We start from the raw sequence: 26,367 nt of genomic DNA on the forward strand, positions 1-26,367 counted from the left end.
CTTTATTCTTATTTCACTGTTACTGTAATGGTATTACTAAGGTAATACACTTATAATAACAACAATAAGAAGGAGTATTTATTGAGCACTTACTATGGCCAGGCACTGGGCAAAGTATACCAGATTCCTTACCTTGATACTCACAACAATGAAAGAAAGTGCTATTACTGTGATTCCAATCTTACAAGCTGTAACTGAGAATGCAAAGAATGAGAAAAAAGCTTCAGACAGAAACTAGGGGAACATAAACATTCAAGAGATGGACAGACGACGAGGAACCTGCAAAGAAACCTGAGACCTAAAGGCCAAAGAGAGAGAAGGAAAACCAAGGACAGCTGTCATGGAATCAAGGACAGGCTTCCAAGGAGGATGACATGTTCTCAAGTAACTAGTATGTGGCAGAGCTGAGACAGGAACCCATGCTGGCGGGCCCAATATTCATATGCTTTATTATCGCATTCAGATGCTTTTACTCTTGCAGCAAATGGCACAAGTGAGGCCCACTCAGGACTACCTTTAGGCAATCGAGGTGGTTAAGTTCTATTAAAAACAAAAACCAAAACCTTAAAAATGCAGCCTGGAAAGTTTCTAAGTAAATGACAGGCGCCAAGAGTGTGAAGCATCATAAATGCTGGTAGGTTCATAAGAAGAACCAGAGGAAAGAAAGGAAAAATGTGACTACCCTTAAGAGAGGGTTGATATTTTTATAAAACAGATTTATGTTCCATACGTATATAGTATGCTACTGAAACACTCTCAAGTATAACACAGTAAGGTGAAGCACCATATCCTTCTAAGCTAGTTCCTCCATAGAAAAGAGTCAGGAATCATTACTGCCTCAAATTAAATGTGATTACTGCTGTGGACTGGCACGAAGCTAAAGATGATTTCATTTTGTATTTTATACACTTCAGGTAAAAAAAAAATTTTTATGACAGACATTGCTTTTATTTTTTTTTTCTAATTTTATTTTATTTTTAAACTTTACATAATTGTATTAGTTTTGCCAAATATCAAAATAAATCCGCCACAGGTATACATGTGTTCCCCATCCTGAACCCTCCTCCCTCCACCCTCCCCATACCATCCCTCTGGGTCATCCCATGCACTAGCCCCAAGCATCCAGTATCGTGCATCAAACCTGGACTGGCAACTCGTTTCTTACATGATATTTTACATGTTTCAATGCCATTCTCCCAAATCTTCCCACCCTCTCCCTCTCCCACAGAGTCCAAAAGACATTGCTTTTATAACTAAAATAACCTTATAGGATGTATATATTAAAATTCTAACACTAAATCAACAAGTCAAAGTTCAGTAGTACAGGTTAGCCTTATCTGTTGTGGAGATGCCCTGCTTCACATGTCTCAGGCTGATAACCTGAACTCTGAGCTTGGCCTGTCATTTTCTTGGAACGTCTCCGAGAGAAATAGAATGTGATTAAGATGAACGCATCACACGTGCTTGTTTGCCTTCCCTGGTGCAGGTGGGCTGTCACCCTCTGCGTGCACAGCAAGCTTAGGTTAAAAGGCTGTCATGTCTTATCTATGCAGAATGTTCACCATGGTGGTATTAGGTGCCACAGCTACAGGGCAGGGCTCCCCAAATCAGTGTGTGGCAAAGAACACTGAGACAGTAATACTGTCACAGACAGGAAGGGGAGACTCAATGGTTCTAGGGCTATTACTAAGATAAATGGATTTCTGAAATTATATGGTGATTGCCCCTGTCAAAATGAGAAGCCTAAAAATGCACATATGTTAGCTTCTGGGTCTGCACGGAAAAGGACTGATTTTGTGTCACTGGCTTCTTCATTTTCTAATTATAAAAAGGGATTCTTAAAGAAATGGTACCTGAGAATTAGAAGTATTTAAATTTGATTGTTGTTTCTAAAAACATTTGGGCCACTGATCTCCCCACCTCCTCAGTTCTAAGCTGACCTGCCAACAAAAATGTTCTGTAATGTTACATTATTATTTGAAAAATACTTATAAATTGCTTTAATAGACATAAGAAAATAGCAAAGGATAATTTTCTCTGGATGGCCTCTTCCTAGAGAAATTTTAAAGCAAATTTCTGCAGCAATAGTGTTTATGTCTTTTACTATGTACTATAAACAAAGTAAAAACAACAACTTAACACTTTAATTCTCCTTTTAAAAAATACAAGACATTGTGGTCTTTTGAACAGTACATACTGTTAAAAATGTTTCACTACTACGACTGTTTCATAATTCATAAGGTATTTCATTTTGTTGTAAGCTATGAATAATTTGAAGCTTCATGTTAACATATACTACCGTTTTAAATTTTTTAAGATACTTATTGTTTCTAAAATGACCTCAAACTAATATCATAATATTAAAAATATATATCTCTTTTGATATTTTTACCTATTTGTTAGAAATTATCTACACTAGATAAGTATCCTGACGTACGAGACAGGAATACTTACTACACCTCTCTGTAAAGAAATACCTTAAAAGAATGTGTTAACCTAGCCCTTTCCATCTGCTTTCTGAAACTACCAAAAAAAAAAAAAAAAAAAGACACCCTCAGAAGATCTATCAATATACCTAAATCCTTCCAGAATGCAAACCTCACGAGACAGATGACCCTGTCCATCTCACGCCACCTGTCACCAAGCACCAGACACTATGATCACCTCAATAAGCGTTTTTTATCAAAAGACTGATAAATGAAAGAAATGCCCATTATTCCACAATTTTCCTTAAAACCTTTAAAATGAAAATAGGGTGGAATCCCCAAATTAAGTAATGAAAGATGATTTTATTACATTTCAAGTATATGTTTGTGGTACAAACTATTCTAAGTAGATTCCCACAACTGTAAAGAAAGCTATTAAGTATTCAGTGCCCCAAATCAACAGCTGTCAAATATAAAGCTGTGATATCACTGAAGCTGGGGAAAGGCAACTGAATAGATCTGTGGATAGTGATTTTTTTCTTTTAACTACAGTGGCTGACTTATTACATTTCTCACCACTTAAGAGTTTTTAGAATTAAATATGGGTCAACAATCATTAAACACATCAACAAGTGACACTCATTGAAATAAATCATACCAAACGGCCAGCTTATTATAAGCTACTGTGACACTACCACTGCTTTCATAAATAAAAAATGAGAATTAAACTTTCATAGTAAAATATTTCACCAGACTAGATTGCGAATTTTGACACAGTCAATTTATCATTGTAAAAATCAGACGAGTCTCAGTCGGCTCTGGTCAGAAAGCTCATTAGTCTACTAAAATTATACCTTTGCCAGGATGTCATGATTCTTTTACTGAGAAATATCTGCCATTTAGTGAAAAGATTTCACAATATTTTTTTGCTTTGTCCAAAGAACGTTAAGTGTTTAAAACTGATGAATTTTAAAAAACCAATTATGAACAGATGGCTGTAAGAAAAAAAATCTTGCAAGTTTTAGTTAAACTTAAGCATGATTCCTATAATTAAGCTATCTGTTTTCCATTTACTGAAAGTAAAATATTTTGCTCCTAAAGAAAGGTGGAATGTATTTTATACTCTGAACAGAAAAAAACAAAACTATGATTTAAAATTTGATCCTAAAAAACTATTAGTGAAAAGATGTTTTTAAACTAAAATTAAACTGAAATTAAACTCAAAGCCATTCTGAAATGAATACCTTCTCGTGAGCCTGTGCAAACCCTTGTGACTCTTACTGCAAATCCCCTTTCACATGTAGGCACTCATCCTGGCAATCTCCATACACACTGTCTTTACTGGTTGGCAGACACATTTATCTTTTATGAAAACATTTATCTTTCATGAGAATACTCATCCTTTTTCAAATCAAACTTTTTCATTTCTATAGGTTTTTCTTCCATTTTCAATGTTCTTCATTTCTTTCACTCTGCAAGAAGACATAAATGAAACTTGCAAGGCTAACACTGTGTTACCTGATTATTATACTTCAGAAAGAGTACAGTAAGTCCTCTACATATGAACCATCAAGTGTCAAACTTTCAAAGATGTGAACATGCATGCTGTAGGCCGGCTGCTGTACTGTACTAGTGTACTTTTCAAGGTACTGTAAGATTAAAAATCTTTTCATTTTTTTGTTTTTCTATGTACATTATTATTTGTGTGAAAAGTATTATAAACCTATTATAGTAAAGTACTATCCAGCAGATTGTGTTAGTTGGGTACCTAAGGTAACTTTGTTAGACTTAGAAACATACTGGATTTACAAATGTCTGCTTGGAACAGAACTTGTTTGTATGTAGGGGACTTAGTGTATACAGAGGCAAATACAATATTATCATAAATCGAATTCACATCCACACAAAGCACAGCTGCTCAGCCAGTTCAGTTCAGTTGCTCAGTCATGTTCGACTCTTTGCGACCCCATGGACTGCAGCATGCCAGGCTTCCCTGTCCATCGCCACTCCCAGAGTCTGCTCAAACTCACGCCCACTGAGTCAGTGATACCATCCACCTATCTCATCCTCTGTTGTCCCCTTCTCCTCCCACCTTCAATCTTCCCCAGCATCAGGGTCTTTTCCAACGAGTCAGTTCTTCGAATCAGGTGGCCAAAGTATTGGAGCTTCAGCTTCAACATCAGTCCTTCCAGTGAATATTCAGGACTCATTTCCTTTAGGATTGACTGGCTTGATCTCCTTACAGTCCAAGGGACTCCTAAGAGTCTTCTCCAACATCACAGCTCAAAAACATCAGTTCTTCGGCACTCAGCTTTCTTTGTGGTCCAACACTCACATCCATACATGACCACTGGAAAAACCACAGCTTTAACTAGATGGACTTTTGTTGGCAAAGTAATGTCTCTGCTTTTTTAATACGCTGTCTAGGTTTGTCATACCTTTCCTTCCAAGGAGCAAGCGTCTTTTAATTTCATGGCTGCAGTCACCATCTGCAGTGATTTTGGAGCCCAAGAAAATAAAGTCTGTCCCTTTTTCCATTGTATTCCCATCTATTTGCCATGAAGTGATCAGACTGGATGCCATGATCTTAGTTTTTTGAATGTTGAGTTTTAAGCTTGCTTTTTCACTCTCTTCTTTCACTTTTATCAAAAGGCTCTTTAGTTCCTCTTCACTTTCTGCCGTAAGGGTGGTGTCATCTGCATATCTTAGGTTATTGACACTGTTTCTGAATTACTAACCAGTAATAGTTACTGAGCTTCATGTGACACCTAGGAGCAGCTGGTAAATATTTACATACCCACGAGAAGTAGAATTCTAACATATGTTTCTCCTGTGTTAAACCTAGTTGGAATACACAGACTTCAAATCAAATATGCCCAAACATACTTCCTCCTCAACCCCATGCCCTTCTGATAAGAACAAGCCCTATGCACAGCATGACCAGTCTCCCAGCTGCTTATCCAGAACCCTAGCCTCCTCCACACCTAGTCCAAGACAACCCCACCTGCAATCAATTCATTCATCTCCATCTCAGCTTTACACTTAAATCATTTTTCACATTATCACTGAAACTGGCCTCACTGGCCCCAGTCCTGCTCTCTCGAACACATTCTCCCCACCAGAAGCAGAATACCCATTTGAAACACAAACATGATCTATTATTTCACTTCTTAATCAGCATCAAAGGTTCTTCAATGTGTTCAGAAAAATGTACAAAATCCAGTAGGAATAAAATATGAGCCAGATACACAATATTTAATGTTTTAGGAGTCACATCAAAAATACAGGTGAGACTCTGCTTCTATCACATGGCTTATTTCTGTGTGTAATTTCCCTTTACTTCTCCTTAAAGGACAGGTGTGATGGCATTTTGGACCCACCCAGATAATCCCAAAATAACCTCATCTTAAAATCCTTAAATCACATCTGTAAAAGTCCCTTTTCCAAATAAGATGTGACATTTTACATGTTCCAGGGATTAAGACCTAATATCTTTGGGTGAACATTATTCAGCTTACTACAGTAGGTGATAAATAATACATACTAAATAAATGGACAACTTATTTAAAAAAAAAACAGGTGAGGAAGAGGAGAATGAGGGGGTTATTATTCAATGAGTACAGAGCTTCTGCTTGGGAAGACGAAAATGTTCTGGAGATAGCGGGGCATGGTGGTTGTACAACAATGTGAATATACTTAACGCCATGTGTACCACAGAGCTATACACCTAAAAATAGTTAAAATGATATGTGTTATGTTGAAAAAGTGAAAGTATTAGTCACTCAGTTGTGTCCAACTCTTTGCAACCCTATGGACTGTAGCCTGCCAGGCTTTCTGTCCATGGAATTCTCCAGGCAAGAATACTTGAGTGAGTTGCCATTCCCTTCTCCAGGGGATCTTCCTGACCCAGGGATCAAACCAGGGCTTCCTGCATAGCAGGCAGATTCTTTACCATCTGAGCCAAAAGGGAAGTTATGTTGAAAAGTCAAAGTGAAGTCACTCAGTCGTGTGCAACTCTTTGTGACCCCATGGTATGTAGCCTGTCAGGCTCCTCCATCCATGGGATTTTCTAGGCAAGTATACTGGAGTGGGTTGCCATCTCCTTCTTCAGGGCATCTTCCTGACCCAGGGATCAAACCCGGGTCTCCCACATTAGAGGCAAACTCTTTCCTGTCTGAGCTGCCAGGGGACACATGTTACATTAAGTATATGTAATTGCAGTAAAAAGGCCGATGAAATTAATTTTACTAACATAAACTAACAAACGGATCTTAACAAATCCAAACTATTATTATTTTAACATATAACCAATATAAAAATAATTACTAATCAGATATTTCGCGTTCTTTTTTTTCATACTAAGTCTTTGAAGTCTGCTGTGTATTTACACACACCTCAATTTGGACACTAGATTTTCAAGGGTGTTTGAAATGTAAAATGTGGACCTACCAAAATTACACTTGTATTTCATGTGCTTATGCTGCTTTCATTTTTTAACTTTTAAATTAAACACAATCTAAAAGTTCAGTTCTTCCGTAACACTAGCCATGTTCTAAGTGTCCAGTAGCTGCCAGTGTCCAGAGGCTACTAAACTGGACAGCACAGTGCTACATCATCTGAGGCTTCCCCTCCTCAAGACTCATCCTTCCCTCCTCACACCTCACGCTCTGGCTCTGCTGAAATGTCATTTCCTAGACCTTACGTTCCCTCCCACTTCCAGGGTACTGAATATCCTGTTCCTTCTCCTGACCTTTTCTTCAGTGCACCTCTTCTCCTCCTTCAGGGCTCAAACAAGGCATTATGAGGCACTGCTTCTTCCAGCAAGTTTCTCCACACCTCTTGACTGCCAACCCTTGTGCCCCAAATTCAGTAAGGTCCTTCACTGCATTCTGGACTTTTACTACAAAAGAACTTTTCATGCTGCTTTGTAAGCACTTGTTGAATTTTCAGTAACTTCCCATTATCCTGTAATATCCATAAAAGCAGAAATGATGTACATTTATCACCTAACCCCACAGCAAGTCCTAAAGAGATATTTACTGGACAGATGAATAAACAAATGAGAGCGCACCAGGAACCTACTTTCTCCTTGTAAATATTTATCTGCTCTGACTCTGATTGGCTAAAGGCAGTTCACAGAGATTTAGACAGCAAGGGGTTGCATCAGCTACCATAAGCAGTGACTAACTTTTGAGTGTAGCAACATGCCAGGTCCTTCACTATCTCATGTCATTCTCACAACCACCCTGGTTTACAGAAAAGATTCCGAGATGTTAAATTGTATGGCCAAGGTTGCTTAGGTGGTGGACGTGGAACTCAAAACAATCTCAGCCCAGAGCCTACACGCTCAATCTCAATGTAACAGAGGCTGAGAATTGCATGATCCAAATGGCAATACAGATAAATGCACAGAACTGTTGATATTTAAATCAATAAATGCAAACTGGGCTGGTACCTGTATTTATGAGCTTGTCTTAGAAAATGACATCCCTAAATTGTGGGAAAATGCCTAAAATAGATCACACTGACTTACATTAATGACAAGTGTGAAAAGATTGTCACTTTACATAAAAAAGCATTTTATAATTTTTCGTTGATTTTTAAGAGCCCCTTCCGAAGGAATAAATAATTAATACTAAAACAGTGGAAAAATAAATAATAATGGATCCATTGCTTAACAATAATGACTGTACCTTTCAAAATCTAAAACCTCTCTTCTGTTAATCACTGTTGACCAAGCAAAACCCTATGGGTTGTTTAAAGCCATCCGGCAGCCACCTTGGTTTGGCAAGCATTTGTAGGCATTGACTCAGTTGATGTTGGAGTGAAAGGGGTGATTCCATCGCTGGAACCCTGACCCCAACTCACTCACCCAATTAAAAGATCCATCAGTAATCACTACTCACACAGACAAGATCAGGGAAAAAAATGGAGCATTCAGCAATGTAAGTCAAAAGATAAGATGACTCTCTCACAATACTTTTTAATCATGAATTATCTGAAGTTCTACCCATCTGTTTAATAACGTTTTTAAAATTAGTCCTCAGGAAAAAAATGAGTTCAAAACTGAAAAATTTAAAGGCTCCAATCAATTTCCTTTTGCCTCACAGTTGTCTTTCAGCAGATAAAGAAAAATCCATAGTAACAAGATAACATTTCATGCATTTACACATTTTCTCCTATAGACATCTAAAGCCTTCAGAAAGTATATTATTTGTAGTCATGCCCATCTGACATTTTCCATTTTACTCAAAAGATTTTATGGTTTGGTATTACAGCAATATACAAATTTGACAGCTTGCAATAGGATCTAGTCCCTGTAGCAAATCATTCTGACAGTTAAGTACTATACAGCTACTAATGTACTTTTTTTTACACTACACTTATTTAAAAATCTTGCAAAGTTGGAGACATGCATATGTTGAAATCCTGAAGAATGTTCTTAATGAGGTAATAAATTTTATACTGAGCATATTAAATAACAGGACCCTACACACCACACCACAATTTGGTCATTTGTAGTATCACTTATTCCCCTTTCAGTAATTCTCTATTACAACCAAATTTTTCCTCAACTGCATTTTAAACAATAAACTTGCTCATCACTGTCAATGTTTATTATCTTCTTAGAATTTCTCTTCATCTTTAAAAATAACAGAAGACGTGAATAAATCAGTACATGAGTTTATGTGAAACATAATGACTTTTAGTGATTGCCTTTACAACACATTTTTTTTCTTTTAAAGTGATGAAAGATAATCAATATGTCTTTGCATTCTCCGAACTGCACTAACAGAGGCTCTGTTGAATACAACTATGATTTCCTCTAGAAAGAAAGTGAAGCTGCTTTCTCACACTGCTGTAACATTCACTAAATAGGACTCAGAGTGATCTTACAGCATGAGAGGCAAACCCCATCAGTAATTCTATTTTTAGTATTTGATGCATCTGATAATATAAGCCAGTTAGCAAGAGAATAAGTGTATTCCTTTAGGAAATAGGAAAGCTGAATGTATTTTTTTTTTTTTTACATCCTTGATTCAACTCTTCAGATGGAATACCACAGTGAAACTACTCTATTTTCAGAATTGATGTACCTTTCAAAACTATAATCTTTGGCTTTCAAGTTCACTATTATTTGCCTTCAGGTACAAATTTTAAAGTGCATAGAGGCTTCTAAGCAGAATAGTTGGCCTCAGCCAGATACTGAAAGGTTTGGAGCTCCGTCATCACTGCAGTATAAATTCCTTTTCAAAATAATGTTCTTCACTCGGAGAACACTTGTGCCTGTGCTTGGTTCACTTGTCAAATACAAGTCGGAGGTCATCAAACGCCTGGGGGCAACTTCAGCTATTTCAAAAATCATTTCTCCCTCTATTTGGCTGCAGAAATAAAATTTCAAAACCCATAGGAATGTCTGCAGACATAGAAACCAGAGGTAGTCACTATGCCGCTGTGAGAAAGGTGCAAGGTGCACAAATACCACCAAGTTCTCTATGCAATGACAGCACATGAGATTTTCTTTGATACATGCAACTGAATATTTCAATAATGCCATAAGAATTCTATTCGAGAACTTTCTCTCCAAAAGGGAAAACCATTTTAAAACTAATTGTTACATTTGGGGTCTGCTGCAATTTTCCAAGATTTCTTATAACCCACAAACTTGCCTTGTTGTTTTATTTATATAAATTCAATGAATATTTAATTAATTTGATCTTCAAGAAGTGATTGATGTGTATAATAGACATTCACAGTTAAATATGTAACAAATACAATAATTCTGTGCTGATTTACTCTTTTATTAAATGTTCTTCCCTTAAATTTTATAATCAGATTTAAGATTGGTAATCTGTTTCCTGACTCTGCTGCTGTCTTCTGTGTGATCATACTATAAAAGCATTGCCCTCTCTAATTTCCCGTTCTTAATTGTTCCTGATAATTTTTACCCTATATTTTCTATTATGAAAATTTCTTTAAAAAAGACATTCTAACTTCAGTTGTGTTTTACATCTCCCTACTTCCTTTTTTGTTGTCATCTTCTTTGCACAATTTTTCAAAGATTTAATTATGACCAGAAATTCAATTATGACTGTGGCCAACCAATCATATTAGTAGAGAAAACAAGACAGAATGAAATAAGAAAAGGAAATGACTGAGTAAATTCTAAAATCTATACCATGTGGGAGCAATTTTTTCTTCTTGTCCTCAGGCATACCAACCCCAAGAGTGCCTACCCTGAGCACACACTCAAGTGGGGAGTAGGAGACATTCCTGGCATCCGCTCCATTCTTTTCCCTACCAGGTGCCAACGCTCTGACATCCTTTGGATAAGCAGAGAAGGTACCGCAGGACATGGGCAAGGGGGCTGGGAACAAAAGGACTCATCACAAGGATAATTTTTCCCAAACTGAAAGTCATTCCGAACCAAAGGAATCCATTCTAAATGAGTAGATAAGAAAATGCTCAGTAATCTAGAACCTGTGTTAATAATGAGAAGAATGCTTAAGTTGACAGAGAAAATGGTTCTCCCTTTTGAACATGGCTTGGACCCACAGACTATTCAGGTAACATTCGGCCACTTCTCTCTTGTTAAAGGGGTGATTCTGCCTAATAACCTGGTGTTTCCAGAAAGCCAACTGTAGCATTTTTAAGATGGTGTAGCCATTACTTTATTAGCCCCTAGACAATTATTCTACACAGAAGTTAAATATTGTTCAAGAAAGAAAAGGGGGGAGGGGTGGACAAACTAATTGGATAAATACCACTGTAGCCAAATATATTTTTGTGGTATTTTGTTTAAAAATAATAATGAATTTTATTAAAGCATTTAAATTAACAGCCACATTAATAAAATACAATGTCTTGAAAATAACTCCAGTGCCATCCATTTAATTATGGGACTTGAAAGAGGCCACACCTGTGATATTAGCAAACAAGGTGGCTGGATGAGATAAAGGTTCTTCACAAAACACACACTATTTTAGGATCAACATAATCCACTGAAGAACACTGAAAGAGCTGTGTTCCATTCGTTGTCTCCTTTTTTTAATGGTCATTATAAGAGGAAAAATCTGCTATAGCAAACAAATCCTTTCTTACATCCTCTACAAGAATCTTCCTACACAAATAATTGTACAGAGGAGTATTTCAAAAACCACAAGTTGAATCTATGAATAAATAAAAGGCTAACAACAATATTACCAAAATATTCAAATAGCTCTGCATAAACTCCAATATTCTGTATTCTAAAAAGACTACTACTAACAATAAGCATTTTTTATATATAGCTTTCATACCTCAGAAGACATTTTAAACTCGCTTGCCATAAACTGTTCTTTAAGCCTCTTACAGTTACTAGCCCTTACTAGTGTTGCTTATTACTGATATATAAAAACACTAACTTGCCCCAAGGGAAGAGCAACTCTTTTCATATGGCTAAATGAAAACCTGAAAACTAAAAACCACCCTCTGGAATTCAGCACTTTGAATGCACAGCAGGCAGCACTTTTTCTGCCCTGCTGTCAGCGAGAGCCCTCCTTGGGTGAGAGCACCCGATCAGGCATCACATCTCTGTCTGTCTATCTGTCTCTCCCCCCGACACACAAAGACACATACACAGACACACCTACACACCCCCCTCTAAAATTGGGCCAGGCTCTGATTAGGCACTTTCTCAACGAGGTGGTTTAACGGCAACTGGGTAAGAAATTGGAACAGCAGCACCACCTAGTGGGCACTGGAGAGAGGCTCAGATTTCCCTTGCCTCTGCTTCAGTCAGGTCACTCTAGGTTTTCAATCCCCAGCTGACCAGAGGTTCCAAGATCAGAACTCTCAGACAACAGGGAAAGTGTTCCATGCGTATTCAGAGACTCTCCAAATTACTGCTAGGCTCTGTTGCCTAATCACATGTACCCATTGATGCAGATAAGGTAACCAGTGCCTTGTTTTAAAACTGCTTGTGGAAGAGATGTGCATGAATTTAGCACCATGACTTTTAAAGGATTTTTCCTTTTTAAAAAAAAAAAAATAAAGGACAAGTCATTTCATACTGTCTGATCAAATCCTTCAGCCACAATAATTTTGTGTCAGAAGCATAAAGAGTAAGTAAAATTTTGCTGCCTTTTTATTCATTTCATGAATATTTATTCAGTACCTACCATATATATGCACATACACACACATACCACATAATTTTAATCTATGATACTTGATTAGTAATCAAGGTTGTTCTGTTATATTTAAAATGGATGACCAACAAGGACTTAATACATAGCACATGGGACTCTGCTCAATGTTATGTGCTAGTCTAAATGGAAGAGAGATTTGGGAGAGAATGGATACATGTATGTTTATGGCTGAGTCCCTTCACTGTTCACCTGAAATGACCCAGATAACCACGATGGTATGGTCACCCACCTAGAGCCACACATCCTGAAGTGTGAAGTCAACTGGGCCTTAGGAAACATTACTACAAACAAAGCTAGTGGAGGTGATGGAATTTCAGCTGAGCTATTTCAAAGTGTAAAAGATGATGCTGTTAAAATTCTGCACTCAATATGCCAGCAAATTTAGAAAATTCAGCAGTGGCCACAGGACTGGAAAAAGTCAGTTTTCATTCCAATCCCAAAGAAAGGCAATGGCAAAGAGTGTTCAAACTACTGTACAATTGCTCTCATTTCACATGCTAGCAAGGCAGTGCTCAATCTCCTTCAAGCTAGGCTTCAACAGTACATAATTGAGAAACACCAGATGTACAAGCTAAATTTAGAAAAGGCAGAAGAACCAGAGATTAAATTATCAACATTTGCTGGATCGTAGAAAAAGCAAGGGGATTCCAGAAAAACATCTATTTCTGTTTCATTGACTATACTAAAGCCTTTGACTGTGTAGATCACAAAAAACTGTGGAAAACAAAGAAATGGGAATACCAGACCATCTTACCAGTCTCCTGAGAAACCTGTATTAAGCAGCAACAGTTAGAACCAAACATGGAATAACAAACTTGTTCAAAATTGGGAAAGGGGTACATCAAGGTTGTATACTGTTACTCTGCTTATTTAACTTCTATGCAGAGTATATCATGTGAAATGCTGGGCTGGATGACTCATTTCCAAAGAGCCAACACATTGGAAAAGACCTTGTTTCTGGGAAAGATTGCAAGTAGGAGAAGAGGAGGGTGACAAGATGTTAAGGGGTGACAGAGGATAAGATGATGACAGAGGATAAGATGGTGACAGAGGATAAGACTCAACGAACATGAGTTTGAGCAAACTCCGGGAGATAGTGAAGGACAGGGAAGCCAGGCATGCTGCAGACCATGGGGTCACAAAGAGTTGGACATAACTTGGAGACTGAACAGCAATAACAATCACAACATTGTTAACTGGCTATAACCCAATTCAAAATAAAAAGTTTAAAGTTTGGGGGAAAAAAGTAATCAAGGTTGCTCAATTTCTATAAGAACTGCTGCTGCTGCTAAGTCATTTCAGTCATGTCCGACTCTGTGTAACCCCATAGACAGAAGCCCACCAGGCTCCTCGTCCCTGGGATTCTCCAGGCAAGAATACTGGAGTGGGTTGCCATTTCCTTCTCCAGTGCATGCACACATGCTAAGTTGCTCCAGTTGTGTCCGACTCTGGGCAACTCTATGGACAGCAGCCCACCAGGCTCCTCTGTCCACGGAATTCCCTAGGCAAGAATACTGGAGTGGGTTGCCATTTCCTTCTCTGTCTATAAGAACAGGTAATGTTAAGATACTAAATTGGATCATAAAATCAATAATTGTACAGTAGCAAATATACATCTGTTGCCAAATGTTATTGCATTATTCACAAATAAGAAATTTAAACAATCAGCCAAAAAAAAAAAAAACACCTCTAGGGATGCTTTTTAAAAGCAATTAAGAACTTCTATTTTGCCAGACTGCCACTTACTTCTTTAAACAAAGATATTATCTTCCTGAAAATGACAAAAACTTTCTCATCGTGTGTATGTCTTCTCTGTGTGTGGACCAGGGGGTTCTCATATGGGGGTGAGATATATCTGGCATTGCTTACTTTCTTTCTAGTTTTGTTGAGAAGTACCTGACATACATCACTGTATAAGTTTAAGGCATACTGCATGATGGTTTGATTTACATATATTGTGAATGAATACCACAGTATGTCTAGCTAACATCCATCTTCTCATATAGAAACAACAAAAAGAAATTTAAGAAGGGAAAAAAATTATTCCTGTGATGAGAACTCATAGGATTTATTCTCTTAGGAGCTTTCCTACACAATACACAGCAGTCTCAGCTATAGTCATGATGTTGTCCATTACATCCACAGTGCTTCTTTACCTTATAACTAGAAGTTTATACCTTTTGGCTTCACCTGTTTGGTCAGGGATGCTGTGATCTATGATACACATGACAGCCATCCACAACAATTAACTGACCTAAAACGTCAACAGAGCCAAAGCCAAAAACGCCCAGTCTAGACTGTGAGATGCTGGAAGAAAGGAACAAATTCTTACTCAAAAATGTACACCAAGTATTTGGTAAGGTCAGGTAATAACTGTTTGGCAAAATACACTGACACAAACATCTAATTCCTATCCCCAACCCCCCATCTGTGTGAATAAGAAAGCAGATGAACAAGCCAGCATCCAGAAAAGGGCTGGCTATAGCTCCAGAAAAAAAGCGAAACTGACGCTAGCAGACACACACACATTCACTATAGCAGACACAGTAAACATTCCATCTAGACTCAGGCCAGCGGAGATGAATACTACATGAAATGACTGCTCTTACTTCTAGCTGGATGCACACTGATTAATGAAACTTCAAAAGAATATGCAACATACACAATCAAGGTGGCAACCTTTGCCATTTTTGGAGGCCATCATCAGATTTCAGATTTCTAGATACAGTTTCTTGGCTGGCACTGAAATGATCCATGCTGGCCCTCCCTGTTGTTCCATTAAAACCCCTCTCAGACTGGTATTGGTGACAACAGATCACTAGGGACAATCTGTAGACAAGAGTAGCCAGTACACAGGTCCTTAAAGGGAAGCATCAAGAGCAGTGACCACTTATTCCAAGGGGCATTAATGTGATAACAGAAACCATCTTTTAGGAAAGAGACCCAAAGGTGGGTGTTAAATGTAGTGTTGGAATTTCTACAAATACATATTACTTGTAAACCAGAAAAAAATTAAAATGTAAGACATTTGTTAGTATTTGTCACACTAAGCATTACGTTTTGTAGTATGTAATGAACTCAACGTTTTTCTTTATAACCTGCCTTACAATCCTAATTCTGGCAATTTTTTTGTTTATTTCTTTCTTATTGGTAGGTTGTTTTCCTCCAATGAAAGATATTTTTTATAATTTTTAATGGACAAAACTAATGCATTCTATCCTAAAGACCCAAACAATATCCACAGATAGAATATGTATCAATTGAATAATGAAAACAAGTTTATATAACTAAAAAGCAGTAGATGAAAAGCAGTTTGTACATAAAATATAATGTGATATAGGATTTATTGTATTTTTTCTTTTTTCTGTACCAATTTTCCAACCTTTGGGCTGTTAAAATTTTTACACTCAAACTGCACTTATAAGAGAGGACAAAATTAAGGCTACATATGAGATTTCTTGAAATCAAGCAGAAATACAGCAGTCAGCACAGTCACAGAAGACACTACTTCTGCCTCTCTCTCTTACTTTTTAAACTGGTGATCAAGATATAAGGTTGCAAACATTTTCCCTTGGAAGTTCATGAGCTGAACAACCTTACTCTCTTCTGATGGTCACCATGAACTTTGAAGGGCCATTTAAATGCCCCAGTTATTTCCATCTCATTCTCAAAACTTCCATACCACACTCTGATCATGTTGGCAGATGATCTCATATCTGCCAACAGCAATCATCGGGTGTAGAAAGGGCCACATATTTTCTAGCTATGTGAAATTCTTAATGGAGCTATAGTGGAAAATAACAGGGTTCACTGAAAGACAGAATCTAAGTTCCTGAAACAGAAGTCCAGAGACAAAACACCCTGCTACCCAGTGGGGGAGAGACTACTAATAACAAAGAAAGAAACACTCAGGTTAAAGAGTTACAGCTCAGTGTCGGAAATAGTGGAAAGACCCCAAGTTAGAAATAACAAGGACTAAACAAATTGTAGGGTATTAAGTACACTTGTAAGACATGCTTCAGTATTTTAAAGTCATGCAATTTACCTGTAGGAAAAATTCTCATTAAATGTGAAATATTAAGAGCCTGAACTAGTAATCTGTTGACTCACAATTTAACAGAACTCCAAGATAACTTCAGTGTTGAGGACAAAAAAGGCCTCCCTTCTCATGAAAAAAGAAAAAAAAAAAAGAAAAAAAAAAACAATCTAACAAAGAGAAACAATGAGAAGATAACCAGTCAGAGAGTTGGGCAATTTAAATGAACTTTATCTGTTGGTGAGAAAATCCCTCGGGAATGATCAAAGTTTCTCTGCAAGTCTCTTCTCGGTGAAGAGATGATGAAATCAAGTTAGACTCGTTTTTCTAAGTCAAGGCCAACCAAAGACAGGCAACAGACAGAAAGACTAAGCAATTCAAACAAAGATATTTGGATAATTTGGGTCAGTTACTAACAAACTTTACCGATAACCTTGAGATTGAAAAGTCACATTAATTCATGAAATGCAGTATTCCTTTGCCTTACTGAAGACATAATTTGTAGAAAGCTATATGCATACTTACAATACAACAGAAAAAGAATACGTACAGGTATGTAATTTAGGCTAAAAGTATAAAAAATGTAGAATAATTCAATGAAGCTAAGAAAAAAGTATGTGCATGAATAGAAATATTGAGAACTTGAAATTAACACTAATTTATGAGGAAAAAAAAAAAAGTATTGGCACTCACCAATTTTAACCTCTGTAAAGGTATTCTGCCTACATCTATCTGTGTCCTTTCTGGGACATTAGTAAACCGGACTTCTGGGACTGCAACGGCGCACATGACATGGGCCCACCTACAGGAAACGAGACAGAAATGTAAACAAATGTTCCCTAAACTTAACACGGCCTGTACTTCCACCAGGAGGTGACAATTCACATGCATGGGAAACACACAGATGAGAAAGCAAGCCCAGAGCACCTATGTCCATCACAAACAGACTCTCTGAATTTCAAAGCTATTGGATGATACCTGGACAGACTCAGTGCCACACCTGCCCACCACAGTGACAGGAAGAACTAGGTGAAGACCAAAGTATACTATCATTGTATTTATATGTTTCTACATATGACTGTAAAATACTGAGATGCATGTCTGCTATTTCACTTGACATTGCATTACATAGGTGTTTAATATACTTAAGATAATTAATATGTGGCAAAAGATTAGTTCAATTAATAAAAGGTATGAAAATGAAATGAGTATACCATATAATCTTTTTATATAATTTTGATGTCATGAAGCAAACCAGAATAGCAAAAATTCTCTAGAAGAATTAATACAGATTAAGTCTTTGATTAAATTGTTTCTTATTGCAATCCTACTATAATCAAAGGAACCAAGAGATAAGGGGAAATGAAATTTAACTTGTTCCCTGTTTCCTACTAAAACCCTTGTGCTCAGTTCAGTTCAGTTGCTCAGTCATGTCCGACTCTTTGCAACCCCATGGACTGCAGCACGCCAGGCTTCCCTGTCCATCACCAACTCCTGGAGGTTACTCAAAAACCTTGTGCATCTCCTTTCAAATTCTGAATCACTCCAGAAAAATGACAACGTCCTCATTAACACTATTAAGTTTCTCATAAGTATTATGCCTCAAACAAACATAAAGACTCGAGGTTTAAAGAGATTTTGAAAGAATTATCAAATTTGTCAACTTATTTTTAAGTCAAAGCATGTTATTTCATTCAAATAATGTAAGACTCCATCCTGCCTTTAAAGACCACCAGGAGAGAGAATAAGTATCAACCCCAACAGGGTACTCTTTCATATCTAAATAAATGTTATAATTTATAGCAAACATTACTTCTTTTTGTCCTAGTCCAAGGGAAGGAAGAGAAGTCCTTATCGCCTCCATCTTTACAGGAACTGGCAGTCTGCACCATTCATGTAACAGTCCCAGAACCAGTCAATAGTTTTCAGCACAGTGTCAATCACATTAACTAAGACTAAGAGATGAACATCTAAAATTGAGCAAACACACAGTCTCTTAGACTAAACTTTACCAACACAGAAATGATAAATGCCTTTATTCTCCCTTATAATCAATCAGAAACATGTGTACATGCACATGATTACATGACATTACATTATATTACTCCAGGAGTCTCAACTCCAGTGTCCATAGGGCCAGGCAGGATGAAACCAAATAAACATATACTGGTAAATCATGGTAACCTAGAGAATGTCTACTCTCTTTAGGCCAGGTTCTCATCCTAACTGATTATTGTCATATAAAGATGCACAATCATTTACCAAGTAAAGATGAAAATCTGGATTTTTATATAACTCTCAACTTTTAAAATCTGAATTAAATTCATAAAATGGTGGCAGTCAAATAAAACATATCTTGGGGCTGGATGTGGCTCCCAAGTGCCATAATACAACCTATACCTAAATTATTTCTACAAGTCTCTAATTTATAGGAAACTATAATTTGCACTGGCCCCATCTTAAATGATTAAATTGGGTCATAAAGATAAAATTCATGCAAAAATACATTTCAGCTGCTGCCATAGAAACATTACCCATCTTTTTTGTTCACTTATGAGTCTCTTCATATTTTCCAACTGTCCCCTTTAAACTGTAAAATCAATCTTTTCTCCCTGTGTTTCTATTTAAGAATATACACTTTCTTAATTTACTGGTGTTAAAAGTAAATGGTTTTGTTCTAACACTATGATTATAATTGATTTTATTTATCTGAAGATAACAGATTTCATTGTTTTCAGGCATATTCTGCTTTTATGACAACAGCAGCATTCATCAAATTAAAAACAAGAATTCCAGTGGCACGAGAATACAGGCTGTCTTCAAGCTCTGTTAGTGAAAGAGGGATTACTCCTTATGATGTCAAAGACAGAACAGAAGCAGACTGAGAACACCTTCACCCAGCAGAAATGTGCTGTCAGTAATGGCTTCTGGAAACGTACAAAATCTCCACCTTGCACCTGAACAGCAAGAGCTGTGGAACAGCGTGGGAGAGATGTTCAAGGAGAAGGGGACACGGGGATACTTACGGTTGACTTATGCTGTTTTATGGCAGAAACCAATACAACATTGTAAAGCAACTATCCTCCAATTAAAAATTATTTTTAAAAAGATCAAACATTTTAACTTATTAATAAAAACAAAGCTGTGGAACGCATGTGTACAACAATGAGAAGCAAAGCACACTGTAAACCCAGAAGTTCAACACTCAACAGAGGAGAAGGAAATGATGAAATTCCACACAATTAACGCACTACTTACTTATTGTTCTTAGTTTCCTTAAGAGCACCCCCTCTCAAATTGCAGAGACAGCACTCCTAGGGCAGAAACAAATGCCACATAATTATTAGAGTCATGTAATAAAAGTCAGCACTATTTATCTAAATATCCCCATACAGTCTATTTTTTTATTTTAAATTAAAACTATCAGGAACTTCATGAAGGACTATCTCTTAACAGTTCAAGAAGGGAGAGGAAAAAGAGAGATGGGAAGGTGAGAGACAACCAAAAGTGTTCTGGGTGTGTGTATCTCCTGGAGGGAACTGTCATTATTCTAGCATCAAGAACGCCATTGCTGGGGGGACCTGTGACTCAGAAACTGGTGTGTGGAGAGGTAGGTACCAGAATTCTACAACAGGGCACACACATACGACTCCCTTGAGTTCTAGGAATCCATTCCTGAATACAGGATGGTTAAAACACAGAGTAGTGGCAGGCTTTGTTCTAATATAGAGATAAGCAGGAAGTTCTTTATAAGAACACTCTTCACAAAAGTATCACTTGGGTCTTTCTGTGGGCAAATATTGTTGGAAAAATTATTCTGATAAATGCAGGCTTTCCAGAAAAACAGAAAACAGTGCCATAAAATGTATTCCTTTATCTTCCCCACACTGACTTTACATTTTTGGCACTTTTAAAAAATAACTGCACTTATTTATTTATTTTTGGCTGCGCTGTGTCTTTATTGCGGCGAGCTAGAGCGACTCTCTAGTTGTGGTGCGTGGGCTTCTCATGGCTGTGGCTTCTCTTGTGGTGGAACACGGGTCTAGGGCATGCTGGCTTCAGTGGTTACTGCATATGGGCTCAGCAGTTGCAGCTACCAGGCTCTAGCACACGGGCTCAACAGTCGTGGCACATGGGCTTAATTGCTCTGTGTCATGTGGGATCTTCCTGGACCAGCTATTGAACCCATGTCATCTGAAATGGGAGGTGGATTCTTTACCACTGAGCTACCAGGGAAAGCCCTCTATTTTTGGCATTTTTATGTGTCTTAGATTGGCATATACTTTTTACTCCAAGATGACTCCCTTTACATAATAAAGATATACTTATCACTTCTCATTACAATTTTATGAAAAACTCCATAAGAAAACATGGCCAAAAAGTAATGCAATGACTTCTGTTGACCTAGAATTTTTAACTAAATATCTAAGCAACGTTTTTATTTTCAACCTCAAGCTTGTACTCCCAGTTTACTGCACTAGTATCTTTTTTTCAATAGTTACAGGTTATTTGGTGGGTTTTTTTTTTTTCCTTCAAGCTGTCTATATAAAATTTCTTTATCTATTCTCCCAGGTGATCTCCTTTAAATGATTTTGACAGCTTTGCCCAAGCCTGTGAAGATTAGATCCCTCTAACTTATCTAATAATAATGGGGTGTCAAACTCTGCAGCATTTATTTTTGTGAGAATAACACCAAAACTACTGAGGAGGATCAACATATCTATAGAACTCTTAATAGGGAGCAAAAAAATAAAAGAAAGAAAATACAAGAAATTTTCAATGGTTTTATTTGTCTGGAAGTCTCTACACACTGATTTGAAGTTTTCCCTGGTGATTATTAAAGGTTCACAGTAGCAAAAGGTCCACATTAGCTGCCCTGTGGACATCCATTTGAATTCATCACAAACCCAGCTCAAGAACTTGATAGAGAACATTCTTTAGTGTAAAGCCATATTCCAGGGGCCTTTCAAAGAACTGGTTTTGATGAAACACACAACAAAAGGAAAATTTCACACTCAAAATACTGAAAATGAAAAATGGAATAATTTGAATTATTCAATAACATCCAAATTATTCAGTAACTATTTCATAAAATGTTTTTGACTTTCAGTATTTTTCCAGTAATTTAACATACTTTCTAGAGACAGAATGAAAATAAAACACAAGGTCAGATACTTTCATTCAATATAAAAAGATGTGAGTATGAAGTGGGAATGTGGGAAGGGAGAGTTGCAGACTGTGAGGAGTACAGACACTGAGAGAATTAGTTGTCTGATTAATGAAACTAGTAGTGAGAAGAAGCCTAAAGGGATGAGTTGGCAGAGTTAAAAATAGCACAGCAGCATGGAGGCTGCTCCATACACCTGATTAGGATCAGGAACAGGCACATGTGCTGCAGCACACGACTACAACAGGAAGACCATCCTGTAAAGTGGAACCTGTAGACTCAAGAAGTTAAGTGGAGTTGAGAAGACTCTCACCTGCCACAACATGAAACTTGTTCTTTTGATACCTCCCTCTCACAAAATCTAATGGACAATTCAAAGTCCTTGGTTTGCCTAATTTCTTGGCAGCATTCAACATAATTGATTGTGCCCAAAACAGCTTCTTCCTGTGGTTTCTATGACCAGACAGTCTCCTCATTGTCCTCCATCTCAAGCTGATCCTTAGCTTTCTTTTACAGGCATCTTTTTCGAGCTCCTTAAACACTGTAATTTCTGTAGTAGGGCCTATTTATTCCTCTCTCCATACCTGTTTGCTGGGCATCTGATGCACTACCTTGATTCCCTGAAGATCACTGACGCAAACATTTAACTTCTGTCATGTCTGACAGTCCACAGGAATCTCAAACATACGTGCAAGACTGAACTCATGTCTTCTTCCCAAGCCTATACTCCTTCAGCTTCCCACCAATGGCATCAACCAGCCATTCTAGCTCAGGCTAGAAGGTACAATCTTCCTCTCATCTGAGATTGAATCAACTGAACTCTGTAAATCCCACCTTCCTTGAGTTTCCCTCTAAAATGAACACATCCTTGACATTTCAGTGTAAATGCTGATTCCTCAAGAAGGGGTCTCCTAATTCCCTGCTCATTTACTTCCCTCTTGTTACTCTTGTTAACTATTTGTTGAATTTCTTCTGCTGTCCTCACTAAACTGTTAGCTCAGTGAGTGCTGGCAGAAATTTCTTAGGTGACTCTTTATAATGACACCCAATAGACAGAGCACCCTCCATGAGAATTTGTTAAATAAATTAGAAAATACGGCAAAATAGGCAGAGCGAAAATCCTGAAAATCATCAAAGCGTCACAAAACTGCTAAGACTGTGTTCACATACTGGTGAGAGTACTAAGGAAAGAAAACTTCAGGATTCAGAGACTTAACATAGAGTTAAAAAACACTGATTTGCCATGGAGTTATTTTTGCCATGATTTACTTCAGTAGAAATCATATTTCTTAATAAAGGACAAAAAAAAAAATCTGTGGTCAAGTAAAGCTACTTTGATCTACATGATATTATATGATAACATGGTTTCTTTTTAATTTACTTAATTTGAAAAAAATAAGTAGGAAAGAATAAAATCATATCCAGTTATACCATTTTTCTTTTTTGGACTCAATATTCCTCACATAGGTCAAACAAGCTGGTCTGGTAGAAACACAAAGATGTCAACCTTTCAAGTCATTCATTTGTAAATTAATTTGAACTAGAGCTTCCCTGATACCTCAGTTCTTAAAAAATCCACTTGCAATGCAGGAAACCCAGGTTCAATTCCTGGGTTGGCAAGATCCGCTGGAGAAGGGATAGGTTACCCATTCCAGTATTCTTCGGCTTCCCTTGTTGTTCAGCTGGGAAAGAATATGTTTGCAGTGCAGGAGACCTGGGTTCGATCCCTCAGTTGGGGAGATCCCCTTCAGAAGGGAAAGGCTACTCACTCCAGTATTCTGGCCTACAGAATTCCATAGACTATACTCCATGGGGTTGCAAGGAGTTGGACACGACTGAGTGACTTTCACTTCCACTTTCTTTACTACTATTTATTTTTCAGCTAGCAGATGTGATGGAATTCCAGTTGAGCTATTTAAAATTCTGGAAGATGATGCTGTGAAAGTGCTGCACTCAATACGCCAGCAAATTTGGACCACTCAGCAGTGGCCACAGGACTGGAAAAGGTCCGTTTTCATTCCAATCCCCCAAGACAGGCAATGCCAAAGAATGCTCAAACTACTGCACAATTGCACTCATCTCACATACTAAAGGAATGTTCAAAATTCTCTAAGTCAGGCTTCAGCAATACATGAACCATGAACTTCCAGATGTTCAAGCTGATTTTAGAAAACACAGAGGAACCAGAGATCAAATTGCCAACATCTGCTGGATCATGGAAAAAGGAAGAAAGTTCCAGAAAAACACCTATTTCTGCTTTATTGACTATGCCAAAGCCTTTGACTGTGTGGATCACAATAAACTGTGGAAAATTCTGAAAGAGATGGGAATACCAGACCACCTAACCTGCCTCTTGAGAAACCCGTATGCAGGTCAGGAAGCAACAGTTAGAACTGCACATGGAACAACAGACTGCCTCCAAATAGGAAAAGGAGTACATCAAGGCTGTATATTGTCACCCTGCTTATTTAATTTCTATGCAGAGTACATCATGAGAAACACTGGGCTGGAAGAAGCACAAGTTGGAATTAAGACTGCCGGGATAAATATCAATAACCTCAGATATGCAGATGACACCACCCTTATGGCAGAAAGTGAAGAAGAACTCAAAAGCCTCTTGATGACAGTGAAAGAGGAGAGTGAAAAAGTTGGCTTAAAGCTCAACATTCAGAAAACTAAGATCATGGCATCTGGTCCCATCACTTCATGGGAAATAGAAGGGGAAACAGTGGAAACAGTGTCAGACTTTATTTTGGGGGGCTCCAAAATCACTGCAGATGGTGACTGCAGCTATGAAATTAAAAGATGCTTACTCCTTGGAAGGAAAGTTATGACCAACCTAGATAGCATATTCAAAAGCAGAGACATTACTTTGCCAACAAAGGTTTGTCTAGTCAAGGCTATGGTTTTTCCTGTGATCATGTATGGATGTGACAGTTGGACTGTGAAGAAAGCTGAGTGCCAAAGAATTGATGCTTTTGAACTGTGGTGTTGGAGAAGACTCTTGAGAGTCCTTTGAACTGCAAGGAGATCCAACCAGTCCATCATAAAGGAGAGCAGTCCTGGGTGATCTTTGGAAAGAATGATGCTAAAGCTGAAACGTCAGTACTTTGGCCACTTCATGCGAAAAGTTGACTCACTGGAAAAGACTCTGATGCTGGGAATGATTGAGGGCAAGAGGAGAAGGGGACGACAGAGGATGAGATGGCTGGATGGCATCAATGACTCAATGGACGTGAGTTTGAGTGAACTGTGGGAGTTGGTGATGGATAGGGAGGCCTGGTGTGCTGCGATTCGTGGGGCTGCAAAGAGTCGGACACAACTGAGCTACTGAACTGAACTGATTATTCAGGTTTCTGCCAAAATATCATTTCCTCCAGGAAGCCTTCCTTGCTTCTCCTCCAAGAGCAGCCTATGCCTATGTTAATAGCTAGGTAGAAGACAATATCAGACACATCAATTTTTAACGTTTCTTTTCTTTGTTTAAATAATACCTTACTGTCAGAAAAGAAAATTGGTCAGTCTAAAATTAAATAGGTTAACCATTGCTGAAAAGCAGCTCGAGTTTTCTTAAGAATCTGTACAATGTCTGATATACACAAAGGTTGGCACCGACCAAATATACTAATTGTATTAAGTATTGAACATCTTCAATTGCAGTGAAAGAACTGAATTAGGAAGTAGGAAGTGATAGTTCCATCAGGATAGTAAGTCATTGAATTGGTTACCAAAAATGAAAAGTCTTCTATTAGAAGAAGGGAGACTATATTAAAGGCCTGCTACTGCTGCTGCTAAGTCGCTTCAGTCATGTCCGACTCTGTGCGACCCCATAGACGGCAGCTCACCAGGCTTCCCCGTCCATGGGATTCTCCAGGCAAGAACACTTGAGTGGGTTGCCATTTCCTTCTCCAATGCATGAAAGTGAAGTCACTCAGTGGTGTCCTAATTCATTTCAAAAAGCATGCCAGAAACCATGTACGTTCAGTTCAGTTCAGTTGCTCAGTCGTGTCTGACTCTGTGACCTCATGAATTACACCACGCCAGGCCTCAGTGTCCATCACCAACTCCCACAGTTCACTCAAACTCACGTCCATTGAGTCAGTGATGCCATCCAGCCATCTCATCCTCTGTCGTCCCCTTCTCCTCCTGCCCTCAATCCCTCCCAGCATCAGAGTCTTTTCCAATAAGTCAACTTTTCGCATGAAGTGGCCAAAGTATTGGCGTTTCAACCTCAGCATCAGTCCTTCCAATGAACACCCAGGACTGATCTCCTTTAGGATGGACTGGTTGGATCTCCTTGCAGTCCAAGGGACTCTCAAGAGTCTTCTCCAACACCACAGTTCAAAAGCATCAATTCTTTGGCACTCAGCTTTCTTCACAGTCCAGCTCTCACATCCATACATGACCACAGGAAAAACCATAGCCTTGACTAGACAAACCTTTGTTGGCAAAGTAATGTCTCTGCTTTTGAATATGCTATCTAGGTTGGTCATAACTTCCCTTCCAAGGAGTAAGCATCTTTTAATTTCATGGCTGCAATCACCATCT

General features: G+C 38.0%; 1 protein-coding gene across 7 annotated transcripts in view; it reads right to left on the reverse strand.

Moving 5' to 3' along the window:
• The window catches only part of KDM4C (lysine demethylase 4C), a 409,700-nt gene that overhangs the window by 102,202 nt on the left and 281,131 nt on the right, over nucleotides 1-26,367 (reverse strand). For all 7 annotated transcript variants that reach the window (XR_009495540.1, XR_009495541.1, XM_015472464.3 and 4 more), the window contains 2 exons: nucleotides 19,911-19,966; nucleotides 17,346-17,454 (listed from right to left, as the gene is read on the reverse strand). Coding sequence is in view for 5 of the 7 variants with exons in the window: in XM_015472464.3 (XP_015327950.2) it covers nucleotides 17,346-17,454; nucleotides 19,911-19,966 (165 nt within the window). In the remaining 2 variants the exon portion in view is untranslated. The remainder of the gene's footprint in view (nucleotides 1-17,345; nucleotides 17,455-19,910; nucleotides 19,967-26,367) is intronic.

The sequence above is a fragment of the Bos taurus genome, chromosome 8, assembly GCF_002263795.3.
Source record: "Bos taurus isolate L1 Dominette 01449 registration number 42190680 breed Hereford chromosome 8, ARS-UCD2.0, whole genome shotgun sequence".
NCBI lineage: Eukaryota > Metazoa > Chordata > Mammalia > Artiodactyla > Bovidae > Bos > Bos taurus.